At 30.1% G+C, this 23938-nt stretch overlaps 2 protein-coding genes, 1 non-coding gene and 1 pseudogene across 3 annotated transcripts; 1 reads left to right on the top strand and 3 right to left on the bottom strand.

Moving 5' to 3' along the window:
- Positions 1 to 4313: 4313 nt before the first annotated feature.
- Positions 4314 to 7421, bottom strand: LOC124848824 (cyanogenic beta-glucosidase-like). The gene is made up of 13 exons (XM_088108914.1): positions 7236 to 7421; positions 7067 to 7136; positions 6876 to 6934; positions 6685 to 6760; positions 6514 to 6591; positions 6331 to 6418; positions 5978 to 6233; positions 5768 to 5883; positions 5434 to 5651; positions 5301 to 5332; positions 5111 to 5213; positions 4891 to 4999; positions 4314 to 4798 (listed from the first exon to the last, which is right to left on the bottom strand). The coding sequence occupies exons 1-13, from the start codon at positions 7404 to 7406 to the stop codon at positions 4603 to 4605; spliced, it is 1572 nt and encodes a 523-aa protein (XP_087965040.1). The 5' UTR covers positions 7407 to 7421; the 3' UTR covers positions 4314 to 4602.
- Positions 7422 to 9518: 2097 nt separating this feature from the next.
- Positions 9519 to 11473, bottom strand: LOC148201787 (uncharacterized; annotated as a pseudogene).
- LOC148201788 (signal recognition particle RNA) lies at positions 10434 to 10737 on the bottom strand. The gene has a single exon (XR_015785388.1).
- An 837-nt stretch (positions 11474 to 12310) lies between the features above and the next one.
- LOC124848833 (cyanogenic beta-glucosidase-like) lies at positions 12311 to 15403 on the top strand. Its single transcript, XM_047326645.2, has 13 exons — positions 12311 to 12495; positions 12595 to 12664; positions 12799 to 12857; positions 12972 to 13047; positions 13144 to 13221; positions 13316 to 13403; positions 13501 to 13756; positions 13851 to 13966; positions 14085 to 14302; positions 14409 to 14440; positions 14528 to 14630; positions 14742 to 14850; positions 14943 to 15403. The coding sequence occupies exons 1-13, from the start codon at positions 12325 to 12327 to the stop codon at positions 15136 to 15138; spliced, it is 1572 nt and encodes a 523-aa protein (XP_047182601.2). The 5' UTR covers positions 12311 to 12324; the 3' UTR covers positions 15139 to 15403.
- Positions 15404 to 23938: the final 8535 nt, after the last annotated feature.

The raw sequence follows: 23938 nt of genomic DNA, 5'->3' as shown, positions 1-23938 counted from the left end.
TAAAATAATTCAGCCACTTATCTATTATTAATTGTTGAGTGTACATCACTTACCGGATCACTCTATCCTGACTAATTCATCCGACTCTGTCCTAATTGTATTTATCAACATTCAGTAATGACATGCTTCCACTTGTGAATATTATTTAATTGTAACTGTTGTTATAAGTACAATTTTGAACTATTCCGAGTAAGTATTATGATTCAATTTAAGAGATGGGTTGCTTTCCTCCATAGCTATTTGAATCTTAGATGGAATACGTGGAATTAAAGGAATAAAATCGGTTGTGGGAATTGGTTCCTTCAATAGTTTTACAAGGATATAACTGGAGTCTCCAACTCCAAACTGATAACTTTTGGACAATTAAAGAAATAAAATTATTTATAGAAATTGATACATTTAAATAGTTTTAATGGTTTATAAATTGAAGATAGAGACAGTTTAAATATATGTTTTTTTAACCATTCAATTTTTTTTAAAAGATAAAACTAAAATTTCATGCTACGGAACAATGTCTTGGATAAGGTAATTAATATTAACAATCTTTATCTAAATTCACTACTTTTAACTTTAATTATGGTTGAAAGTGTACCTTGTAGATATTTTTTTTCATTACTCCACTTCTCTATTCATATTGTAATATTATAATATTTTTATATTTAGTAAATACTAAATAAGTGTAATATTAATGATTCAAACCTTGTTATTTATATATATATATATATATATATATATATATATATATATATATATATATATATGTAAGTAAGTAATTTGTTCAATAAATATAGGTCATTTGTCAGTTCTCAATTCACTCTTAAAATAAGTTTTTTATTTTATTATTTACTTTCATAAATACAACCCATTCAATTAAGGTTGAAAGTCGAGACAAGTTAATTCAATTCGAATGTTGTTTTGAATCAACCCGCGTCAAAAGTTAAAGCCTTTAATCTAGAATGACCCATTTTTTTCTTTTTGTCTAAGCTGACCCATGTCTAACTTTGGCTTAGACCTCTTGGATCAACCTTTAGTCTGAACGGACTTGCCTCAACCTTCAATTCTAACTACCTCGACTCAATCTTTGATTTAGGTTGCTTGACTTGGTTAGACTCGACTCGACCTTCAACCGAGGCTGAAGGTTCAGTCGAGTCGATCTAGCCCTGAAGATCAAGTTGAGTCAACCTGTGCCTAAAGTTGACGCCTTTGATTCGAGATTACTCGACTTTATCTTTTAGCGTAGGCTGACCTAGGTTAAACTTCGGCCTAGGCCCCTTGGATCAATCTTTAGCCTGAGTTAACTTACCTCAACCTTCAACCGATCTAGCTTCGCTTGACCTTTGGTCCCAACTTGGTAAGACTCAAATCGTTTTTAATCTTTAGTCTGGGATGACTTGCCTCGATTCTTCGTCTTGGGTCGATTCGGCTTGACCTTTGGCCCAAATTTACTCACCTTAACCTTCGGTTCTAACTAGCTTGGCTTGACCTTTAACCTTAATTGGCTTGACTTCACCTTCAACCTAGCTCATTCTGCTTAGACCAATTTGGGTTGACTTGCCTCAACCTTCTACCTACTCGCCTCGGCTCAACCTTCAATATGTCATGTTTGGTGTGATTCTTTATCCCAGGCTAACTTGACTTGACTTTTCAGTTTGAACCAACTTAATTCGACTATTTAGTTTGGCTCGACTTTGCTTAATCTTTGACTAGGTTGACTAAGCTTGATCTTTGGTGCAAGTTGGCTCAACCTTCAATCTCAATTAAGTTAACATATTTTTTAGTTTGGACTAATTTAACTTAAATTATAATGAACTTTACTTAACATGAGGTGCATCTGACTCAACTAAATTCTATTAATCTTTGCTTTACGTGAATCCAACCTAAACAATATATATGAGTTAGTTTGATTTTTCTTCACCTAATATCGTCTCATTTATCCATAGTTAGTCTTGTTTTGTTGTGGTTTTGATGTTTGTGGACTTTTATTTATGTGAGTTTTTTTAAGTTAACATTTTTTTTATTCCTACTTACAAGTCAAATATTATGGATTGTGCCAAATTCACAAAATATATAGAGAGAGAGATAGATAGATATAGGTGGTTGTCACAAATTGAATTATTTTATTAGTAGTAGGAATTATTCTTATTAAATAATTAAATATTGTTCTATTATTAATTTATATTTACATAAAAAAATTGAAGTCTCTACTGTTAATTGGTCAGAGTATGAACCACTGAGTCAGAGACAACCAAATATATGCAATCGTCAACTTCTCAGCACGAGGCCGCCACTTACCAGACCACTACCATACCATCATTCCGTTGACATAATCATTAACTCATTCCTGTCCATCCCAAACCCTAATTGTGTTTATCAACATTCATGAATGTCAACAATGTTTATCCACTTCAGAAGGTTTTTTTGAACATTCTTTAATTGCTACTAATGGAAATCGCAATATTGATGAGTATTTAAAAGTACAATTAACTCATGCAAACTATTAATATTCACTATTAAAATTGGATTAATTCCAGATGCAAAAGATTTCCCTTGTTGGATGTTATGGTTGTAACATGTACCTATGAAAAATCTTCAATTAAGAAAACTAACATTGATATTAAAAATATACCTATTTAAATACTTTTATTTTAAAATCATAAATACTTATTTCTCAATAAAATATGGTTTAAACATAGATAATTTAAAGTAGCACCTTTGAAAAATGGATAACCATACCCATGGTATTTTCCGTGGGTGTAATAAATCAGTAACATAAATTAGTTGTATATGAAAGTTTACATTAAACTTTTTCAGAAACACGACTGAGAAGTACTGGTATGAACAAGAGGAGCCAAATTATTGAAAGTTCGAATCAAAAAACTCATAAAAATTTAAACATAACTTATTTTAATTCATATATTGGAAGAGAAATTTTAGTATTTTAAAATGCGGGTTCAAAGTTCCGTAAAGAAAACGTTTCACCCGCACTTTGCCTTTTCCATGTAACTTCCTGCGGAAATGACTAAAGACATTCCCCTTTTTCAAAATATGCGTGGTCTTTTTGACCATTCAAATTAAGACAATACGATTACTATGCTAAAAGTTTTATTTTCTTTCTTACATATGTTGAACAATGCCACCATTGCTGATATTCAAATTCGCCGGGAAAAGGCTCAAAGACTAAAACGTGGAAAAAGTTAACAATAATATAATAATTAAACTTGGTTATCACAAAGTTTAGTCACTTTTTTTTTTTTTAATTTTCCATCTTTGAGCGTGTAGCTCAATAGATTGTTAAATAGCTTAAATAAATGAGAACAAAGTTTATTCACTCATTCAAGTCAACATTATTCTACATTATATTATAAAATAAATTGAGGATGTTTACAATAAGTATTTATATATGTTGTTTAGCTTAATTAAATTTTAATAAATTTGAGGATTTCAAATCTTCTCATCAACTTTGTTCATTCGAGAGATGCATGATAGAACACTTCAAAATAAGATTTTTGACCACCACAAAGAAACCAGAAGGCAAAACAAAAAGAAGAGAAGAAAGAGAAGAAGACAGAAAAAAAAATCTTATATATGATATTTACATGTACAAAGTATTGGTGCAAGATAAAGAAGAAGAAAATAGAAACACCTTGTGGCAAAAAACATATATCATTCCTCCAAATTTACACCTAGACACAAAAACATCCCTACAACACAAGAAATACCCCATGTTGTGGCTTTTTTATCATTAGCCAAATGAAAATTTAGGTTTAGGGTTTTTTTTTATCGTTTTCTTTTCTCTCAACCAATTCTTGAAATGTATACCATTGTCGTTTTTTTTTTGTTAGCCAGATGAAAATTTCATCTTATCCTCCACATTACGGACACTCATTTCTACGTTTATAAGAATACTATTCTATATATAGTTCCGTTCTATCCTATAAGCATAACTTAAACAAAAACTATGCATAAGGTGGATCAAAGAATCTAATCAAATACACACTACTAAAACTAACTAAAGTTACCTACACCATGCACACATGCACAATTTTTCAAATTCGTTAACTATTTTAATCCAACGTTCAAAATTTCAAATCGATATCAAATATAATAATTTATTTATAAATTATAATTCAAACGATCATGTTGTTAATTCACATTAAAAAAATATTTATATATATTTCAAGTGAATTTTTTAATAAATTATCTATTAATTATTGTGGGAAAGAAAAGAGATTTTTAGTGAAATTAATAAATTAAAATTTTAAGGCAAATAGACGAAAGCAATTAACGTTAAACTTTGTTGACTACATATATAGATCTTGTACATAGATGATGGATATGGAAAATGAAAACTTTATTATAATAACAATGTCTTTTTCATTCTGACTGTAACACCAGTGTCAACAGAACTACAACATATCTGTATCTTTTTTCATCGACCGAAGTCCAATACAATATATATAGGACTTTAATTACAATGAAAGAATAATGAAAGAATGAGAAGAAAATCTCTATTTTTGAGACCTATGAACTTTAGAATAAAAGAATATGAATTAATTAGTTACAAAGAAAATGTAATAATTGAATGAATGAATTTTGGTTGTATTATTTACTAGAGCTATAAAGTCTGGTTTCTTTTTTGAGGAAGTTCTTGTACCACGTTGCTGATAGTTTTGGATATCTTTTCAAACCATTTTTGTAATCTATGAAGATCATTCCAAATCGTGATGTATAACCCGAAGCCCATTCAAAATTGTCAAAGAAAGACCACACATAGTATCCCTTCACATTTGCTCCATTCCTATAATAATGAAATGAATATAAATTAAAAAAAAAATCAAACAACATATATAAGAATAAAATTTTAATATTATAAAAGTAAAAATTACTTACCTAATAGCGGACAGAAGATAATAGAGATGACGATAATGATAATCTATTCTGAAAGTGTCCATAAGAGATTCTTCAAGTGATAAGGAGGGTTCATTATACTCGTTGACACCTATAAAAATGAATAAGAATAGGTCAAAAAGAGTACGATGCACATTGAATTTAGCAAGGGAGAGAAACTGTGAAACTGATGTATAAAGAAGTATGAACAAATGATATTTACCATTCTCTGTGATGTAAATCAAGGGATTGTTATATTTTTCCTTGGTATATAACACGAGATCACGAATTCCTCTGGGATAAACGTATAACCAATCAGAAGCAATCTGCATGATTAAAAAAAATGTTAATTTTACATTTTATAAGATTGAACCAGTAGATAATTTTATGTCTTAATAGGAGTATAGAAGTACCTTGATTCCAATAGGTTTCCCATCGCGTTCAACTAGAATGAATCAAAAAGAAAAAAACACAAGCTATTGTTAGTCATGATCATATTCAACTATTTAGGGTGAACTGATAGAAGAAAATAGATGAAATCCTTACATGCAGCAGTGACAAGAGAATCGGTTAAGTAGCTGGGGTTGTCATTGCTCAGTTGAGGTGCATCGGTGGCATATGTTGTAGAGTAATAGTTTAGGCCAATAAAATCGAATGAACCAATAAGAAGTCTAGCTTGCTCTGCAGTAAACTTTGGCAACCTTGTTCTCACAAGTGATCTCATACTTTTTGGATAGTCTCCGTTAGTTAATGGATCCATAAACCTGAAATCATTTAGCATTCAAATCAGTTTTTTATTCATCAAACCATATACTTATCAAATTGTTAACATTTGCATTTTGTATAAAGCAAATTAATAGAGTGTGATAGAAAGTCTTACCATCCATACATGAAGTCAATTGCTCTTTCGGCAGCCTTTTGATCAGCTTTTGTGTCTCTGAGTGGCAAAAACCAATTAGCCACCAAGGTTATGCCTATCACACCCTCTTGAGATTTCTGCATATATATCATTCAAATATTAAAACAACCTTCGAGAATACTCAATTTTAACATAGCTAAATATTTAAGAATACTTAATAAATTGACTAACCTGATACTTGGTCTTGTATAGACGAACAGCTGCTGCATGAGCAAGAAGTTGATGATGTGTGACCAAATATGGCTCAATTGAAGAATCACCACCAGTGCAATTTGAATTCATCCATGCAGAGCAGCGACCTGGTGCCATTTGTCCATTTGCATAGCCATTCTGGCTGTAACTCCATGGCTCATTCAATGTAACCCAATACTTCACCCTATCACCAAATTCCTTGAAGCAAAGTTCTGCATAATCTCTAAAATCCTTCCTGAATAAGAAAAATATATGTTTGTTTGTCAAATTATATTCCTATGCAGCTGCTAATCAAACGTGCTAATCAAGTATATGTTAGAATTGAAACTTACACTATCAGTGGACTTAAAAAGCCTCCATACTCATCTTCCAGTGCTTGGGGAAGATCCCAATGAAAAATAGTCACAAATGGTTTTATACCTGTGCACGATTGTTAACATTTATTAATAATCATCATCAAATTTTATACAATTAAAAAGTCCAAATACGATAGCATTTAAGTCAAATATTCTAACCATTAGCCACCAGCTCATTGATAAGGTTGTTGTAATAGTTTATTCCTTCTTGATTTATTCCTCCACTCAGCTTTCCTTCTGTAAATATATGGTTTTATAAAAAGGGTTAGGTTAATTCAAAAGGAAGATTCAACTATGAAACACTTAGTCATTATCTACAAGATAACTTACTGGGGAGAATCCTTGACCAAGATATGGAAAATCTGTATGAATCCAGATTCGCATCCTTCATCATTTCAACATCTTCCTGCAGACACAGAAAAATATGTTATATTATTTATAGGTAATTGACGCTTATGAACACCAATAACTGTATGTTATTTTCTAAATAAATATAAAACAAAGGAATGCTGTGATCAAACCTTGTAATGATGGTAGGAGTCAATGGCCACGTCTCCGTTGCTTCTATCCTGGATCTTAGCTGCATTTCAGTAATTCAGAATTAATCAGAACATATATTTTGTTTATTATTTAAGATCATTCAGAAAAGTATCGTATTTGCTTTGTATTTGATCTGTTTGTACTGTGGAGAATCGGAGAGAGTGATACGTACCTGGATATTTATGGGTGAAAGTATCCCATACACTTGCTCCTCTGCCACCTTCCGTTGCTGCACCTTCGAACTATATATATGACAAACATAAAAGAAATCAAAATGTCATTCAGGAAAGTAATTCAGTTTGGTAGATATTATATGTAGTTTTTAAGAAGTATATATATACCTGGTAAGAGGAAGATCCAGCTCCAAAGATGAAGCCTTGAGGGAAAGTGTTGCGATTGATTGAAATGTCAATAGTTGGTGAAACTGAAACTGTTTCTTCGCATGTAACTTTGGAAGATCTAACAAGAAGAAGAGCAAAGAGACCGATAAAGAGAGAGCTGTAGAAGGCCATGTTATTTTTCTTAGACGTTTGATGTTGTTTCTGTGAATGCTTCAATCTCTCCTTATATATATATATATATGAAGGAATACCAGCTACCTACCACCTTCGTGCTTTGACCAGTTGATTTCATAATATAATATATACTATTTTTGACTTAGAGGAGTGACTGAACTTGTACTTAGTTTGTTCCATAAAACTATTATTAAAGAACTCCTCCCACGTTTTTATTCTTTGGCTACTTTTCCGTTGAATATCAAAATTGGCGGCTATATTTTATACAGCAATTTGCTAACAGGATATAGCACAACTTTTACCAGGTTTTCTTCAGATTTCTCTGGTGAGAGACAAAATAGTATTTTTATATGGGGATGCCTTCCATGTTCTGAACAGGAAGTTCAAACTAAGAAAACAAACTACTCAATTAACCATATCTAATTTGTTGGCACAAAATTTTCATGTTCTTATGCTTATGCTTATGTTATTACTCCCAAAATTTGTGTTCTTTTTTCTATTATTCACTTTTGGATTACATTATTTTAGTGTTATTTCTTTCCTCTGCAAACAAACACAGCTTGAATATACTAGAATTGTTTAATTAAAAGGTAAGCTGGACTAGGTTAGAGCACAGTCAATGTTGGATGTGTGAATAAAGTGTGATGGTCGTGAGAGGAAGTCGATCTTTATTAACCGAAAACAATATAAATAGTTTAATGTTTTATCTATGTAATTACTTAGATTTTTTTTATAATATGTAAATTTTGTTGATGTTTCGTGAAGAATAATTTTTATCATAGGTTTGATGTGGTTCATTATGATTTGTATTATTTTATTTTATTTTTTATTTTTAATAAATTTTCATTTAGTGACAAATGATGAATAAACTTTAGGATATCAGTATAGTTGGAATGTCAAAAGTTCATAATGATATCTTACATGAAATTAAATTATATCAATGTTATTTGAATATGCATAAAGGTAAATAGAATATTATGATTAAGATGTAATTAACACATGTAACAATAAGTATGGTTGAAATCAAAAACACATTATTTAATTGAACACCAAAGAAATTACTTTTTTTTTATATATTTAATCCAAAAAATATGCAATATACTCTTATATCATATACAAGAGTGGGTTTTTAAGCCTAACTCATCCCTACAAAACCAATTTGTAAGCTAAGGTTTGCACTCCACTTATATATTATAATTTGGCCTTATCTCTACCTCATGTGAGACTTCCAACACTACCTTCTTACTTTTGACATCTATTTATAGTTTTCAGATGGGCCTGAGATCAGTAAAACCCTAATCACGACTTAATCATGACCCATTACCTATTAATCATGTTCAACTAGGCACTCCTCACACTACTTATCTAGATTTCCTAGGTTTAGACTTATGTGGTCGATCGTTCTCTCTTAGTGGTATTTTCTGCTCGGTCTTATTTTTAGCCGTCTGACCATATAGTACGGTTGGCAACAATGAAAATGCCCATGAAGAATAATGTGAAATTCAACCATCAAACAAAGATATATAAGATTTTGAAAGTCAATTGCGTTAATTAAATTTTTTATTTTTATTATATTTTGTAATTTTATTTTGGTGTTCTTGTTTTTAAATACGACAATCTATCATCTACCCTATGATGTATATAATAAATATATAAATATATAAATATATATATATATATATAGTTATTAAAAATAACATCAATATATAAATATAAGATTACAAATAAAAACAATATACTTAAAACTCAATATATCCAACTATTTAATTTATTTCATAATCATTTATCTATTTAAAATAGATATAAGATATGAAATAGAGACTACTTAAAAAATATTAATATCAAATATGTCAAAACAAATTATTTAATCTGACTCGATTTATTATGAATTATTACTTAATAAGTTAATCTGACTCAATCTGGGTTGGTTAGTGTTCTATGATTCATGTTAACGGTGAACTTTTAGGAGAAAAAGGAAAGTTGAAAGATGAGATGCGGAGGGTAAACACATGAACTGTACAAAAAGATATAGATGTTGAAGTAACAATCCTCAATCGATATGTATTTAATAAATTATAAACAAATGTAATCAATCACATTCATGTACAATTGTGACACTCATGGGGGAAATTTGAGTGCACAAAAATCAAGTAGATACTATCATTAGTGGTTGAAGATGTTGAGAAGGGAAACTCTGTTTCTGATTAATTTTCTTGAGAGGTGATCAACACCTATTTCGAGATCATGAATGCACAGCTCCAAGTTTTCCATATCACTATGAAAATTCTCAATAGATGAAAGCTTGTGACTGACGAGAGACTTCAAGGCTGCATCCACCTTTTGAAATTCATTTGTGTTTGATTCTTTAGAGTCCACAAACTTCTCTTTTAGGCTTCATCAACTTGGATATTGCTGACCATCTGCTGGGTTTGAAGTGTTGTTGTTTTTGTGCTTCAAACTTTTCAGGGTGTTTTGAATTTGCTTCTTCATCTTCTTCCTCATTTGCTGACCGAGTATGTCACACATGCAACTGCGAATCCATTTTCACTGCCTTTCTTTCGGCGGATGGATGACTTTAAGTCACTCAAGCTTTCCTTTGATTTCAGAAGGAAATCTTTTAGCAGTACAGATATCCAAGAGCCTAAGAGACCCCTCCAGTAAGTCATCAACCGTTATTGCGATGATGCAGAGAACTTTGTGTTTTCTTTTCAATAGCTACCATTTTTTTCTCTTGAGAAGCAGATCCTTTAGAAAGTAATTTGCAGAGTTATTTGTTGTGGTTTGCTTTTGCTTTATATATAGGAAGTGAAGTTACATATTATGGGAGACTAGGAATCATTTTTTCCCCTCAGATGTCACCTAATGAGTATGCAATTCTATCATATTGATTTGGATATCAGCATCATCACTTGAAACGCTTTGCAAGCATCCAACTCATCCCACAAGTTTTTTATTTATAAGTTGGCAATCACATGGAAGATTGCAAAATGGCAGAGTTTGCATTAAAACAGGTATTTCATAAAAAAATGTGATTGTTCAAGAGCAAGGCTCACCAAGCTTGATTGGGAATGGAGGTGCAGCAGCCTGTTATCCCTCCACTGTCAAGAGCCAGAGGTTGTCGCTGCTCTGTGAAACCAGCCTCACGCTGTGCCCTCCTATCTAAGAGACAGGAAACCCATGCCTTCGCATAGATCCCATGACTCAACTCCGAACTTGGAGTGGGCAAGCCAGAAAATCGCAGCCTCCAGACCAGCTTAGCTAGCAATAGCCTTGTCCAACCACCTTAATGCCCCCACTCAGGTCACAAGCTGACGTTACCCAGCTCGGCGAACTGACATGTTCGTCAGAAGGTTTATAAAGATTATTTTGTCTGATATTCTGAACGGTGTGGGACTTCCAAATGGCAATATTAAGTACGTAAAGTGTTGAGTTGGAAAGTGAGGCTTGTTTCTTCCCGTCTATTTTCTCCATGGTATGATATGATACAACGTAATAATTTATAACCTTGTAACCAAAAGGTTTCATTGAGCATTTTAAGGTGATGAGAAAAACATAAAAGTGGCATTTTAAAGTGTTGATTCCACTTTGATTAATACCCTCATCAGAAAAAGTTCAATTTTGATTATATGTTTTAATGTACTTCTTTATGGATCTCCAATTCGGAACCACCGGGTCGAAAGAATGGAAAATTGGTTGATCACCTTCATCGTTTCTTCTTATACCCCTTAAATGTGATAAAGGTAAAATTGGTAGGAAGATTGGGGGTTAAAAACAGAGGAATCAGTGGGAGGTATAGGTGATTGACCAAACTCGTGAGAAATGGAGAGGCGAAGTAATTGTTCACTAATAATGTCATACGATGGAGCTCTTGTGTTAGATAAGAATTGATTGCAAACATATTCAAATTGAAGAGGAAGTCCAACAAGTGCAAGGACCATCAAAAACTTGTCTCGTTGTTCAACATGTTTGTCTTCAGTATTAGTTAAAGGCATAAGTGACTCCAAATCAGCAATTAAGTGATCGAGCTTACTAAGATACGTTTGTATATCATGATTCTCGAGCATGGCTGTGATAAGATTGAAAATAACATTATAAAACATCATTGGAATATACTTTCTTGACTTTGTTCCACACATCATAACAAGTATTAAAAGCATGGTATTATTTCTTATTATTATGATACAGAGAAGAAACATGACATATCCAGGAAAAGAGGAAGAAAACGGAAACAGAAAACGCAAAAAAGAAGAAAACATAAAGGAGTTAGGGAGGAGAAGAGTCATATTTTTTTGTGTTCTGACAAAACCCAAACAAAAAGTTCTAACCTTTTAATTAAACAATTATAGTATATTCATGCTGTTTTTGTTTGCAGGGGAAGAAAATAACACTAAAATAATGTAATCCAAAAATGCATAATAGAAAAACACAAATTTTGGGAGTAATAACATAAGCATAAGAACATGAAATTTTTGTGCCAACAAATTAGATATGGATAATTGAGTAAATTTTCTAGTAGTTTGTTTTCTTAGTTTGGACTTCCTGTTCAGAACATCGAAGGCATCCCCTTATAAAAATACTGTTTTCTCTCACTAGAGAAATGTGAAGAAAAGCATGGTAAAATTTGTGCTTTCCTGTTAGAAAATTGCTGAATAAAATATAGCCGCCAATTTTGATATTCAACGGAAAAGTAGGCAAAGAATAAAAACGTGAGAGGAGTTCTTTAATAATAGTTTTATGGAACAAACTAAGTACAAGTTCAGTCACTCCTCTTAGTCAAAAATAGTATATATTATATATATTATTATGAAATCAACTGGTCAAAGCACGAAGGTGGTAGGTAGCTGGTATTCCTTCATATATATATAAGGAGAGATTGAAGCATTCACAGAAACATCAAACGTCTAAGAAAAATAACATGGCCTTCTACAGCTCTCTCTTTCTCGGTCTCTTTGCTCTTCTTCTTGTTAGATCTTCCAAAGTTACATGCGAAGAAACAGTTTCAGTTTCACCAACTATTGACATTTCAATCAATCGCAACACTTTCCCTCAAGGCTTCATCTTTGGAGCTGGATCTTCCTCTTACCAGGTATATATATACCTCTTAACAACTACATATAATATCTACCAAACTGAATTACTTTCCTGAATGAGATTTTGATTTCTTTTATGTTTGTCATATATATAGTTCGAAGGTGCAGCAACGGAAGGTGGCAGAGGAGCAAGTGTATGGGATACTTTCACCCATAAATATCCAGGTGCGTAACTCACTCTCTCCGATTCTCCACAGTACAAACAGATCAAATACAAAGCAAATATGATACTTTTCTGAATGATCTTAAATAATAAACAAAATATATGTTCTAATTAATTCTGAATTACTGAAATGCAGCTAAGATCCAGGATAGAAGCAACGGAGACGTGGCCATTGACTCCTACCATCATTACAAGGTTTGATCACAGCATTCCTTTGTTTTATATATATTTAAAGAAAACATACAGTTCTTGGTGTTCATAAGCGTCAATTACCTATAAATAATATAACATATTTTTCTGTGTCTGCAGGAAGATGTTGAAATGATGAAGGATTCGAATCTTGATTCATACAGATTTTCCATATCTTGGTCAAGGATTCTCCCCAGTAAGTTATTTTCTTGTAGATAATGACTAAATGTTTCATAGTTGAATCTTCCTTTTGAATTAACCTAACCCTTTTTATAAAACTATATATTTACAGAAGGAAAGCTGAGTGGAGGAATAAATCAAGAAGGAATAAACTATTACAACAACCTTATCAATGAGCTGGTGGCTAATGGTTAGAATATTTGACTTAAATGCTATCGTATTTGGACTTTTTAATTTTATAAAATTTGATGATGATTATTAATAATGTTAACAATCGTGCACAGGTATAAAACCATTTGTGACTATTTTTCATTGGGATCTTCCCCAAGCACTGGAAGATGAGTATGGAGGCTTTTTAAGTCCACTGATAGTGTAAGTTTCAAATCTAACACATAATTGATTAGCACGTTTGATTAACAGCTGCATAGGAATATAATTTGACAAACAAACATATATTTTTCTTATTCAGGAAGGATTTTAGAGATTATGCAGAACTTTGCTTCAAGGAATTTGGTGATAGGGTGAAGTATTGGGTTACATTGAATGAGCCATGGAGTTACAGCCAGAATGGCTATGCAAATGGACAAATGGCACCAGGTCGCTGCTCTTCTTGGATGAATTCAAATTGCACTGGTGGTGATTCTTCAACTGAGCCATATTTGGTCACACATCATCAACTTCTTGCTCATGCAGCAGCTGTTCGTCTATACAAGACCAAGTATCAGGTTAGTCAATTTATTAAGTATTCTTAAATATTTAGCTATGTTAAAATTGAGTATTCTCGAAGGTTGTTTTAATATTTGAATGATATATATGCAGAAATCTCAAGAGGGTGTGATAGGCATAACCTTGGTGGCTAATTGGTTTTTGCCACTCAGAGACACAAAAGCTGATCAAAAGGCTGCCGAAAGAGCAATTGACTTCATGTATGGATGGTAAGACTTTCTATCACACTCTATTAATTTGCTTTATACAAAATGCATATGTTAACAATTTGATAAGTATGGTTTGATGAATTTTAAAAAAACTGATTTGAATGCTAAATGATTTCAGGTTTATGGATCCATTAACTAACGGAGACTATCCAAAAAGTATGAGATCACTTGTGAGAACAAGGTTGCCAAAGTTTACTGCAGAGCAAGCTAGACTTCTTATTGGTTCATTCGATTTTATCGGCCTAAACTATTACTCTACAACATATGCCACCGATGCACCTCAATTGAGCAATGACAACCCCAGCTACTTAACCGATTCTCTTGTCACTGCTGCATGTGAGGATTTCATCTATTTTCTAACATTCTATCAGTTCACCCTAAATAGTTGAATAAGATCATGACTAACAATAGCTTGTGCTTTTTTCTTTTTGATTCATTCTAGTTGAACGCGATGGGAAACCTATTGGAATCAAGGTACTTCTATACTCCTATTAAGACATAAAATTCTCTACTGGTTCAATCTTATAAAATGTAAAATTAACATTTTTTTTATTCATGCAGATTGCTTCTGATTGGTTATACGTTTATCCCAGAGGAATTCGTGATCTCGTGTTATATACCAAGGAAAAATATAACAATCCTTTGATTTACATCACAGAGAATGGTAAATATCATTTGTTCATACTTCTTTATACATCAGTTTCACAGTTTCTCTCCCTTGCTAAATTCAATGTGCATCGTACTCTTTTTGACCTATTCTTATTCATTTTTATAGGTGTCAACGAGTATAATGAACCCTCCTTATCACTTGAAGAATCTCTTATGGACACTTTCAGAATAGATTATCATTATCGTCATCTCTATTATCTTCTGTCCGCTATTAGGTAAGTAATTTTTACTTTTATAATATTAAAATTTTATTCTTATATATGTTGTTTGATTTTTTTTTTAATTTATATTCATTTCATTATTATAGGAATGGAGCAAATGTGAAGGGATACTATGTGTGGTCTTTCTTCGACAATTTTGAATGGGCTTCGGGTTATACATCACGATTTGGAATGATCTTCATAGATTACAAAAATGGTTTGAAAAGATATCCAAAACTATCAGCAACGTGGTACAAGAACTTCCTCAAAAAAGAAACCAGACTTTATAGTTCTAGTAAATAGTACAACCAAAATTCATTCATTCAATTATTACATTTTCTTTGTAACTAATTAATTCATATTCTTTTATTCTAAAGTTCATAGGTCTCAAAAATAGAGATTTTCTTCTCATTCTTTCATTATTCTTTCATTGTAATTAAAGTCCTATTATATTGTATTGGACTTCGGTCGATGGAAAAAGATACATATATGTTGTAGATCTGTTAACACTGGTGTTACAATCAGAATGAAAAAGACATTGTTATTATAATAAAGTTTTCATTTTTCATATCCATCATCTATATACAATATCTATATATGTAGCCAACAATAATTGCTTTCTTAATGGAAGTGTGTTAAGTTGATTCTTGTTTTAAAAGAAATAATTTAATCTTAACTTTTAGAAGTGCCTTAATTAGATTTTCTTTAAAAATATCATGAAAGACGTTAATGATATGTCACGTCAATTTGTGAATTTTTTTAAATTCTTTTAGTTTTTTTTTTAATTTATTTTTGTAAGAATTTTCTTGCCAAGTGTCATGTTTATGTATGACATGTGGCACTTGTGACGTTCAACATGGAAGTGACACCTTACCCCACCAGTTTTGTGCCTTGTCTATCTACCTCTTCCAATTTTAGCGTTGCCACAAAACTCTACTTTAGGTTGAATTAACAACATAATCGTTTGAATAATAATTTTTAAATAAATTATTATACTTGATATCGATTTAAAATTTTAAATGTTGGATTAAAATTGTTAACGAAATTAAAAATTTGTGCATGTTTACATGGTACAGATAATTTTAGTTGGTTTAGTGGTGAGAATTTTATTAGATTCTTTGATCCATTTCATACAACCTTTGACGGTTTTCTTTCTAGATTTTATTCATCTAGCTGGAGGATTCCAAACCGAACTTTAAAGAAAGTAACGTGGTTAAGGCAATATCAAATTAGTTTGACAATAGTTATTAAGAAAGGAGACAAAAGTTCATTTTTGGCACGATAATTGGAATATGGAGAATTATCTTTAACACAAAAATATTCTATAATATATAATAATTCATTGTTACTTTGATTTCAAAGATGGACAGTTGGAATAATAAAATTTGAGAATGGAAATTAAATCAGGTTAAGAAATTCAAGCAAGATATTTAAAATCAACTCAAGGACAATACACGGGAATGGAAGAGAGAAAGATACCAAAGCTTTTATTATTAAGTCAACTTAATTATAGTATCACACAGAACAATTGCAATGGGCAACAAATGGATTTTTCCAAAATAATATGTTGTGTGTTGCATTTAACATCTCTTCTTTTGAGTGTATGTTATATAATCCTACTTAAAATCTTACTTAAGAGTAATAATAACACAACACAATCAAACTTTACTACATTTTAATCAATTTTATATATCTGGTATTAATATAAAAAATAATAAGATTTGGTAGGTTATGTGAATAGTTATATAAGAAGTATGAGACCATAATAATATGGTTGTAGTTACCAACTCATAAAAGGAAGACATGAAAATTTGTAGAATATATATATAGTTAAAAGTTTAGACATCAATGAAAAATAAATATCAAAACCAAACTTATTGACATTCATGTCTAAAAATACATATTCATTCCGTCATAAATTAATTCAAAAATAAGTAAAAAATAAAGGTCTCTTCTACTATATTGTTATTTTTTATTTTCGTGTTAACCTGCTCCGATCAACTATGCTTTATGTTTTTATGGTATTAAGCTTTTTTAGACAATTTTAATGCATAGGAAGATGCTACAATTTAGAATTATCACACAAAAAATAATTCTAGAAAGAAAATTGTCTATTGTATACTTCATTGAAATTTATCTCTCTTCACTTGCACGGGAGACATATACAATATATCTGGTAGTTTATGGAGGTGGTGTTCAATCCCCTGATTTTATTACTAAATTGATGGTTAAAGTAATCATAAGAATTAGCATTATCATAGTTACCATTTTTTTTTAACTTACATTTCTTTTATATAAACTTATTAATCATGTTTTCTATTTACAAAAATTATTACTATCAATAATAAATACTAAGAGAAAATTATTATTATTTTTTAAGGTAAATATTTTAATGGGCTTTACAGGTTTTTTCTGTTTCTTGTGTGCAAATCTAGTATGGTAATTATAAAATCTAGTGTTTACATCCTAACCTATTTTTTATACTTTTGTACGCAATTTGAGACATCATACTTCATTCTTTAATTTATATATTAATTATATATGATAAAAACATGTACAAAAACGTGTACCTTGATTGTCTATATTATGCATCACATGATTTTGTACAATGGTTTTTTTATACTTTTAACATGTTGACTTATGATCTAATATATAACTTTTTTATTTAAAAAGTTCGATTAAATGGCAACTTTAAATATGTTTAAAAGGTGAATACGGATAAAAAATAAATCTTTAAAAATTTAAATTCTTAATATACACATAAGATAAAGTTTTATTTTATTATATTTCAAGACAGTATAAATCTCTCGATATATAAATTTCTAACATTTTTATTTTAATGATGCTATAAACCTAACATGTTGTTCAAACTATGCATATGTTGAAGTGTTGATTAGGCTTGTTGTCTTAGTGAAAGAAAAACTAAATAAAAGACTTTCATATTTTTTTTGGGTCCATATTCACTTTTACTATTTTTTTTTTCTATATTTTTAGTGATTTTTTCAATATAAAATTTTACTCTTTCAGTGGAGACAAAAAGAATAAAATGTTAAAGTATATACTGGGAGTAAAAAGAAAAGAAAAAATATGAGGACCAAAATAATGAATATATATTACATGGACCATATACTTAAGCCTTAATTTTTCATAAGTAATTTAAAAAATTAAATATTTAATATTGTTATAATCATTTTATTAATTTATCCATATATAACATGCTTATCTACCCAATCAAATAAAATAATAAAAATTAAATATATTTTTAATGTTTGATTATAAAAAAAGACTATTTTCAAATATAAAGTTGACATGTAAATTTCTATATTTAAGAAAAAAAACACTGTTTCAATTTATTTTTCCAAACTTCTCTTATCTAAATATGATCTAAATAAACATTTAAAAAAAAACAGTTAAATAAAATATATTACAAAATTTAAAAAAAACTTAAAAAATATGTTGACCATATTTCCAAAAACGATTAACTTATTCTTTTATTTTTTTGTTTTTAGTTTTTTTGATATGTTTTACTTATTTGTTTTAAATAATAATATTTTATAAATTTAAATATTACTGAATAAAAAAATATATAAAAAATACTAAATTAATTAAATATTTAATATATTCATTAAAACAATTTTTTGATTTTTAAATTTAAAGAAATAATTTTTTTAATTTCATTTTTAAATTTAAATATATTAAATTTTTAATTCTAAACATGTTATAGAAAGAAGGTGGTTATTAGTAAAAAGGATAATAATGGAATATTTGAAGATGTATGATGAAAATTAGGAGGTGCAGCAGGAACTCCTCTAGAATTTGATTAGATTCCTTTCATTTGGTTTTCCTCTAATGGTCTCCTTCTATATTTGGTTCATCCTAGTTTGAAGATTTGAACCAAATCGAATTTAACTTAACCGCATCGAACCCAATCGAACTCAACCCAATTCAACCCAACTCAACCCAATCCAACCCAACTCAACTCACCCCAACCCAACCCAACTCAAACCAACCGAACCGAACCCAACACAACCCAACCAAATCAAACCCAACCCGTTTGTTGAATATATCATTTGGTGAATATATCGTTTGGTGAATATATCGTTTGGTGAATATATCGTTTGGTGAATATATTGTCTAGTGAATATATCGTTTGGTGAATATATCCTCTGGTGAATATATCCTCTGGTGAATATATCATTTGGTGAATACATCGTTTGGTGAATTTATCGTTTGGTGAATTTATCGTTTGGTGAATTTATCATTTCGTGAATATATCGTTTCGTGAATATATCGTTTGATGAATCTATCCTTTGGTGAATTTACAATTTAGTAAATTTACGGTTTTGTGAATTTATCGTTTGGAGAATTTATCGTTGGGTGAATTTAACGTTTGATGAATTTATCGTTTGGTGAGTTTATCATTTGGTCAATTTATCGTTTGGTGAGTTTATCGTTTAGTGAATTTATCGTTTCGTGAAATTATCCTTTACTCAATTTATCGTTTAGTGAATATATCGTTTAGTGAATTTATCGTTAAGTGAATTTATCGTTTGGTAAATTTAACGTTTCATAAATTTAACGTTTGGTAAATTTATCGTTTGATGAATTTATCGTTTGGTGAATATATTGTTTGGTGAATTTAGCGTTTGGTGAATTTATCGTTTGGTGAATTTATTGTTTTGTGACTTTATCATTTAGTGAGTTTATCGTTTAGTGAGTTTATCATTTAGTGAACTTATCGTTTAGTGAGTTTATCGTTTAATGAATTTATCGTTTAGTGAATTTATCCTTTGCTGGATATATCGTTTGGTGAATTTATCGTTTGGTGAATTTATCGTTTAGTGAATATATCGTTTAATGAATTTATTGTTTGGTGAATTTAACGTTTGGTGAATTTATCGTTTGGTGAATTTATCGTTTTGTGAATATATCGTTTGGTGAATTTATCGTTTGGTGAATTTATCGTTTGGTGAATTTATCGTTTAGTGAATTAATCGTTAATTGACTTTATCGTTTAATGAATTTATCGTTCGGTGAATTTATCATTTGGTGAATATATCGTTTGGTGAATATATCGTTTGGTGAATTTATCGTTTGGTGAATTTGTCGTTAGGTGAATTTATCGTTTGGTGAATTTGTCGTTTAATGGGTTTATTGTTTACTGAAATTATGGTTTAGTGAGTTGATCCTTTCAGATTTATCGTTTAGTGAATTTATCATTTGGTGGATATATCGTTTAGTGAATTTATCGTTAGTGAATTTATCGTTTGGTGAATTTATCGTTTAGTGAATTAATCGTTTATTGACTTTATCGTTTATTGACTTTATCGTTTAGTGAAATTATCGTTCGGTGAATTTATCATTTGGTGAATATATCGTTTGATGAATTTATCGTTTGGTGAAATTGTCGTTAGGTGAATTTATCGTTTGGTGAATTTATCGTTTGGTGAATTTATCGTTTAGTGAGTTTATTGTTTAGTGAAATTATCGTTTAGTGAGTTGATCCTTTCAGGAATTTATCGTTTAGTGAATTTATCATTTGGTGGATATATCGTTTAGTGAATTTATCGTTAGTTAATTTATCGTTTAGTGAATTTATCATTTGTTGGATATATCGTTTGGTGAATTTATCGTTTGGTGACTTTATCGTTTGGTGAATTTATCGTTTGGTGAGTTTATCGTATAATGAACTTATCGTTTACTGAGTTTATCGTTTAGTGAGTTTATCGTTTAGTGAATTTTTAGTTTAGTGAATTTATCATGTGGTGAATATATCGTTTTGAAAATTTATCGTTTGGTGAATTTATCTTTTGGTGAATTTATCGTTTGGTGAATTTTTCATTTGGTGAATTTATCTTTTGGTGAATTTTTTTTTGTGAATTTATCGTGTTGTGAATTTATCATTTGGTGAATATATCGTTTGGTGAAATTATCGTTTGGTGAATTTGTCGTTAGGTCAATTTATCATTTACTCAATTTATCATTTGGTAAATTTATTGTTTAATGAGTTTATCGTTTAGTGAATTTATCGTTTAGTGAGCTGATCGTTTCGTGAATTTATCGTTTGGTGAATTTTTCATTTGGTGGAGATCGTTTGATAAATTTATCGTTTGGTGAATTTATCGTGTGGTGATACTATCGTTTAGTGAATTTATCACTTGGTGAATATATCGTTTGGTGAATTTATCGTTTCTTCAATTTATCGTTTCGTAAATTTATCGTTTTGTGAATTTGTCATTTGGTGAATTTATCGTTTGGTGTGTTTATCGTTTAGTGGTTTAATCGTTTAGCGAATTTATCGTTGAGTGAGTTTGTCGTTAGTGAATTTATCGTTTAGTGAATTTATCATTTGGTGGATATATCGTTTAGTGAATTTATCATTTGGTGAATTTTTCATTTCGTGAGTTTATCGTTTAGTGAGTTTATTGTTTGTGAATTTATCGTTTCGTGAGTTTATCGTTTAGTCAATTTAACGTTTAGTGAGTTTATCGTTGCGTGAATTTATCGTTTAGTGAATAAGCGTTTCGTGAATTTATTGTTTGGTGAATTTATCGTTTGGTGAATTTATCGTTTCATGAATTTATCGTTTAGTGAATTTATCGTTTAGTGAGTTTCTCGTTTAATGACTTTTGTCGTTTAGTGAATTTATCGTTTGGTGAATTTATCGTGTGATGAATTTTGTCGTCAGGTGAATTTATCTTTGGTGAATTTATCGTTTAGTGAGTTTATCGTTTGGTGAATTTATCGTTTTGTGAATTTATCGTTTGGTGAATTTATCGTTTGGTTAATTTATCGTTCGTGAGTTTATCGTTTAGTGAGTTTATCGTTTAGTGAGTTTATCGTTTGGAGAATTTATCATTTAGTGAGTTGACCGTTTCATGAATTTTATCGTTTTATGAATTTATCATTTGGTGAATTTATCGTTTGGGGAATTTAACGTTTGGTGAACTTATCGTTTGGTGAATTTATAGTTTCGTGAGTTTATCATTTGGTGAATTTATCATTTCATGAGTTTATCGTTTAGTGAGTGTATCGTTTGGTGAATTTATCATTTTGCGAGTTTATCGTTTAGTAAGTTTATCGTTTAGTGAATTTATCGTTTAGTGAGTTTATCGTTTAGTCAATTTATTGTTTAGTGAATTTATCCTTTGGTGAATATATCCTTTGGTGAATATATGCTTTGGTGAATTTATCGTTTAGTGAATTTATAATTTGGTGAATATATCGTTTGGTGAATTTGTCATTTGGTGAATTTATCTTTTGGTGAATTTATCGTTTTGTGAGTTTATCGTTTAGTGAATTTATTGTTTTGTGAATTTATCGTTTGGTGAGTTTGGCGTATCGGTGAATTTATCATGTTATGAGTTTATCGTTTAGTGAATTTATGGTTTCGTGAATTTATCATTTGGTGCATATATCGTTAGGTGAATTTATCGTTTGTTGAATTTGTCGTTAGGTGAATTTATCATTTAGTGAATTTATCGTTTGGTAAATTCATCGCTTATTGAGTTTATCGTTTACTGAATTTATCGTTTAGTGAGTTTATTGTTTGTGAATTTATCGTTTCGTGAGTTTATCGCTTAGTCAATTTAACGTTTAGTGAGTTTATCGTTGCGTGAATTTATCGTTTCGTGAATTTATTCATTAGTGAATTTATCGTTTGGTGAATTTATCGTTTCATGAATATATCGTTTAGTGAATTTATCGTTTAGTGAGTTTCTCGTTTAATGACTTTTGTCGTTTAGTGAATTTATCGTTTTGTGAATTTATCGTTTGGTGATTTTATCATTTTGTGAATATATTGTTTGGTGAACTTATCGTGTGATGAATTTGTCGTCAGGTGAATTTATCATTGGTGAATTTATCGTTTAGTGAGTTTATCGTTTGGTGAATTTATCGTTTTGTGAATTTATCGTTTAGTGAATTTATCGTTTGGTTAATTTATCGTTTGTGAGTTTATCGTTTAGTGAGTTTATCGTTTGGAGAATTTATCATATAGTGAGTTGACCGTTTCATGAATTTTATCGTTTTGTGAATTTATCATTTGGTGACTTTATCGTTTGGGGAATTTAACGTTTGATGAACTTATCGTTTGGTGAATTTATAGTTTCGTGAGTTTATCATTTGGTGAATTTATCATTTCATGAGTTTATCGTTTAGTGAGTGTATCGTTTGGTGAATTTATCATTTCGCGAGTTTATCGTTTAGTGAGTTTATCGTTTAGTGAATTTATCGTTTAGTGAGTTTATCGTTTAGCGAATTTATCGTTTAGTGAATTTATCCTTTGGTGAATATATCCTTTGGTGAATATATGCTTTGGTGAATTTATCGTTTAGTGAATTTATAATTTGGTGAATATATCGTTTGGTGAATTTGTCATTTGGTGAATTTATTTTTTGGTGTATTTATCGTTTTGTAAGTTTATCGTTTAATGAATTTATCGTTTTGTGAATTTTTCGTTTGGTGAGTTTGTGGCGTATCGGTGAATTTATCATGTTATGAGTTTATCGTTTAGTGAATTTATTGTTTCGTGAATTTATCATTTGGTGAATATATCGTTAGGTGAATTTATCGTTTGTTTAATTTGTCGTTAGGTGAATTTATCATTTAGTGAATTTATCGTTTGGTAAATTCATCGCTTAGTGAGATTATCGTTTACTGAATTTATCGTTTAGTGAGTTGATCACTTGGTTAATTTCTCGTTTAGTGAATTTATAGTTCAGTTAGTTTATCGTTTTGCGAATTTATCGTTGAGTGAGTTTATCGTTAGTGAATTTATCGTTTAGTGAATTTATCATTTGATGGATATATCGTTTGGTAAATTTATCGTTTAGTTAATTTATTATTTGGTGAATTTATCATTTCGTGAGTTTATCGTTTAGTGAGTTTATGGTTTGTGAATTTTATCGTTTCATGAGTGTATCGTTTAGTGAATTTATCGTTTAGTGAGTTTATCGTTTAGGGAGTTTATCGTTTAGTGACTTCATCGTTTAGTGAATTTATGGTTTAGTGAGTATTTTGTGTAGTGAATATATCTTTTTGTGAATAAATCGTTTTGTGAATTTATCTTTTCGTGAATTTACATTTGTTGAATTTATCGTTT

This window comes from Vigna umbellata, chromosome 3, assembly GCF_029865625.1.
Source record: "Vigna umbellata cultivar VRB3 chromosome 3, Vumbellata_1.0, whole genome shotgun sequence".
Taxonomy (NCBI): domain Eukaryota; kingdom Viridiplantae; phylum Streptophyta; class Magnoliopsida; order Fabales; family Fabaceae; genus Vigna; species Vigna umbellata.
Note: the sequence above shows the minus strand (reverse complement) of the source record. Positions and strands in the feature narration are given on the sequence as shown.

What these genes read in the sequence shown, in the direction of transcription:
- LOC124848824 (XM_088108914.1), bottom strand. Translation starts at nt 7,406, where the DNA reads ATGGCCTTCTACAGCTCTCTCTTTATCGGTCTCTTTGCTCTTCTTCTT. An exon ending in GATTTACATCACAGAGAATG is followed by an intron (nt 5,000 to 5,110) that starts GTAAATATCATT and finishes TCATTTTTATAG; the next exon opens with GTGTCAACGAGTATAATGAA. An exon ending in TATCTTCTGTCCGCTATTAG is followed by an intron (nt 4,799 to 4,890) that starts GTAAGTAATTTT and finishes TCATTATTATAG; the next exon opens with GAATGGAGCAAATGTGAAGG.
- LOC124848833 (XM_047326645.2), top strand. Translation starts at nt 12,325, where the DNA reads ATGGCCTTCTACAGCTCTCTCTTTCTCGGTCTCTTTGCTCTTCTTCTT. An exon ending in GGAAACCTATTGGAATCAAG is followed by an intron (nt 14,441 to 14,527) that starts GTACTTCTATAC and finishes TTATTCATGCAG; the next exon opens with ATTGCTTCTGATTGGTTATA. An exon ending in TATCTTCTGTCCGCTATTAG is followed by an intron (nt 14,851 to 14,942) that starts GTAAGTAATTTT and finishes TCATTATTATAG; the next exon opens with GAATGGAGCAAATGTGAAGG.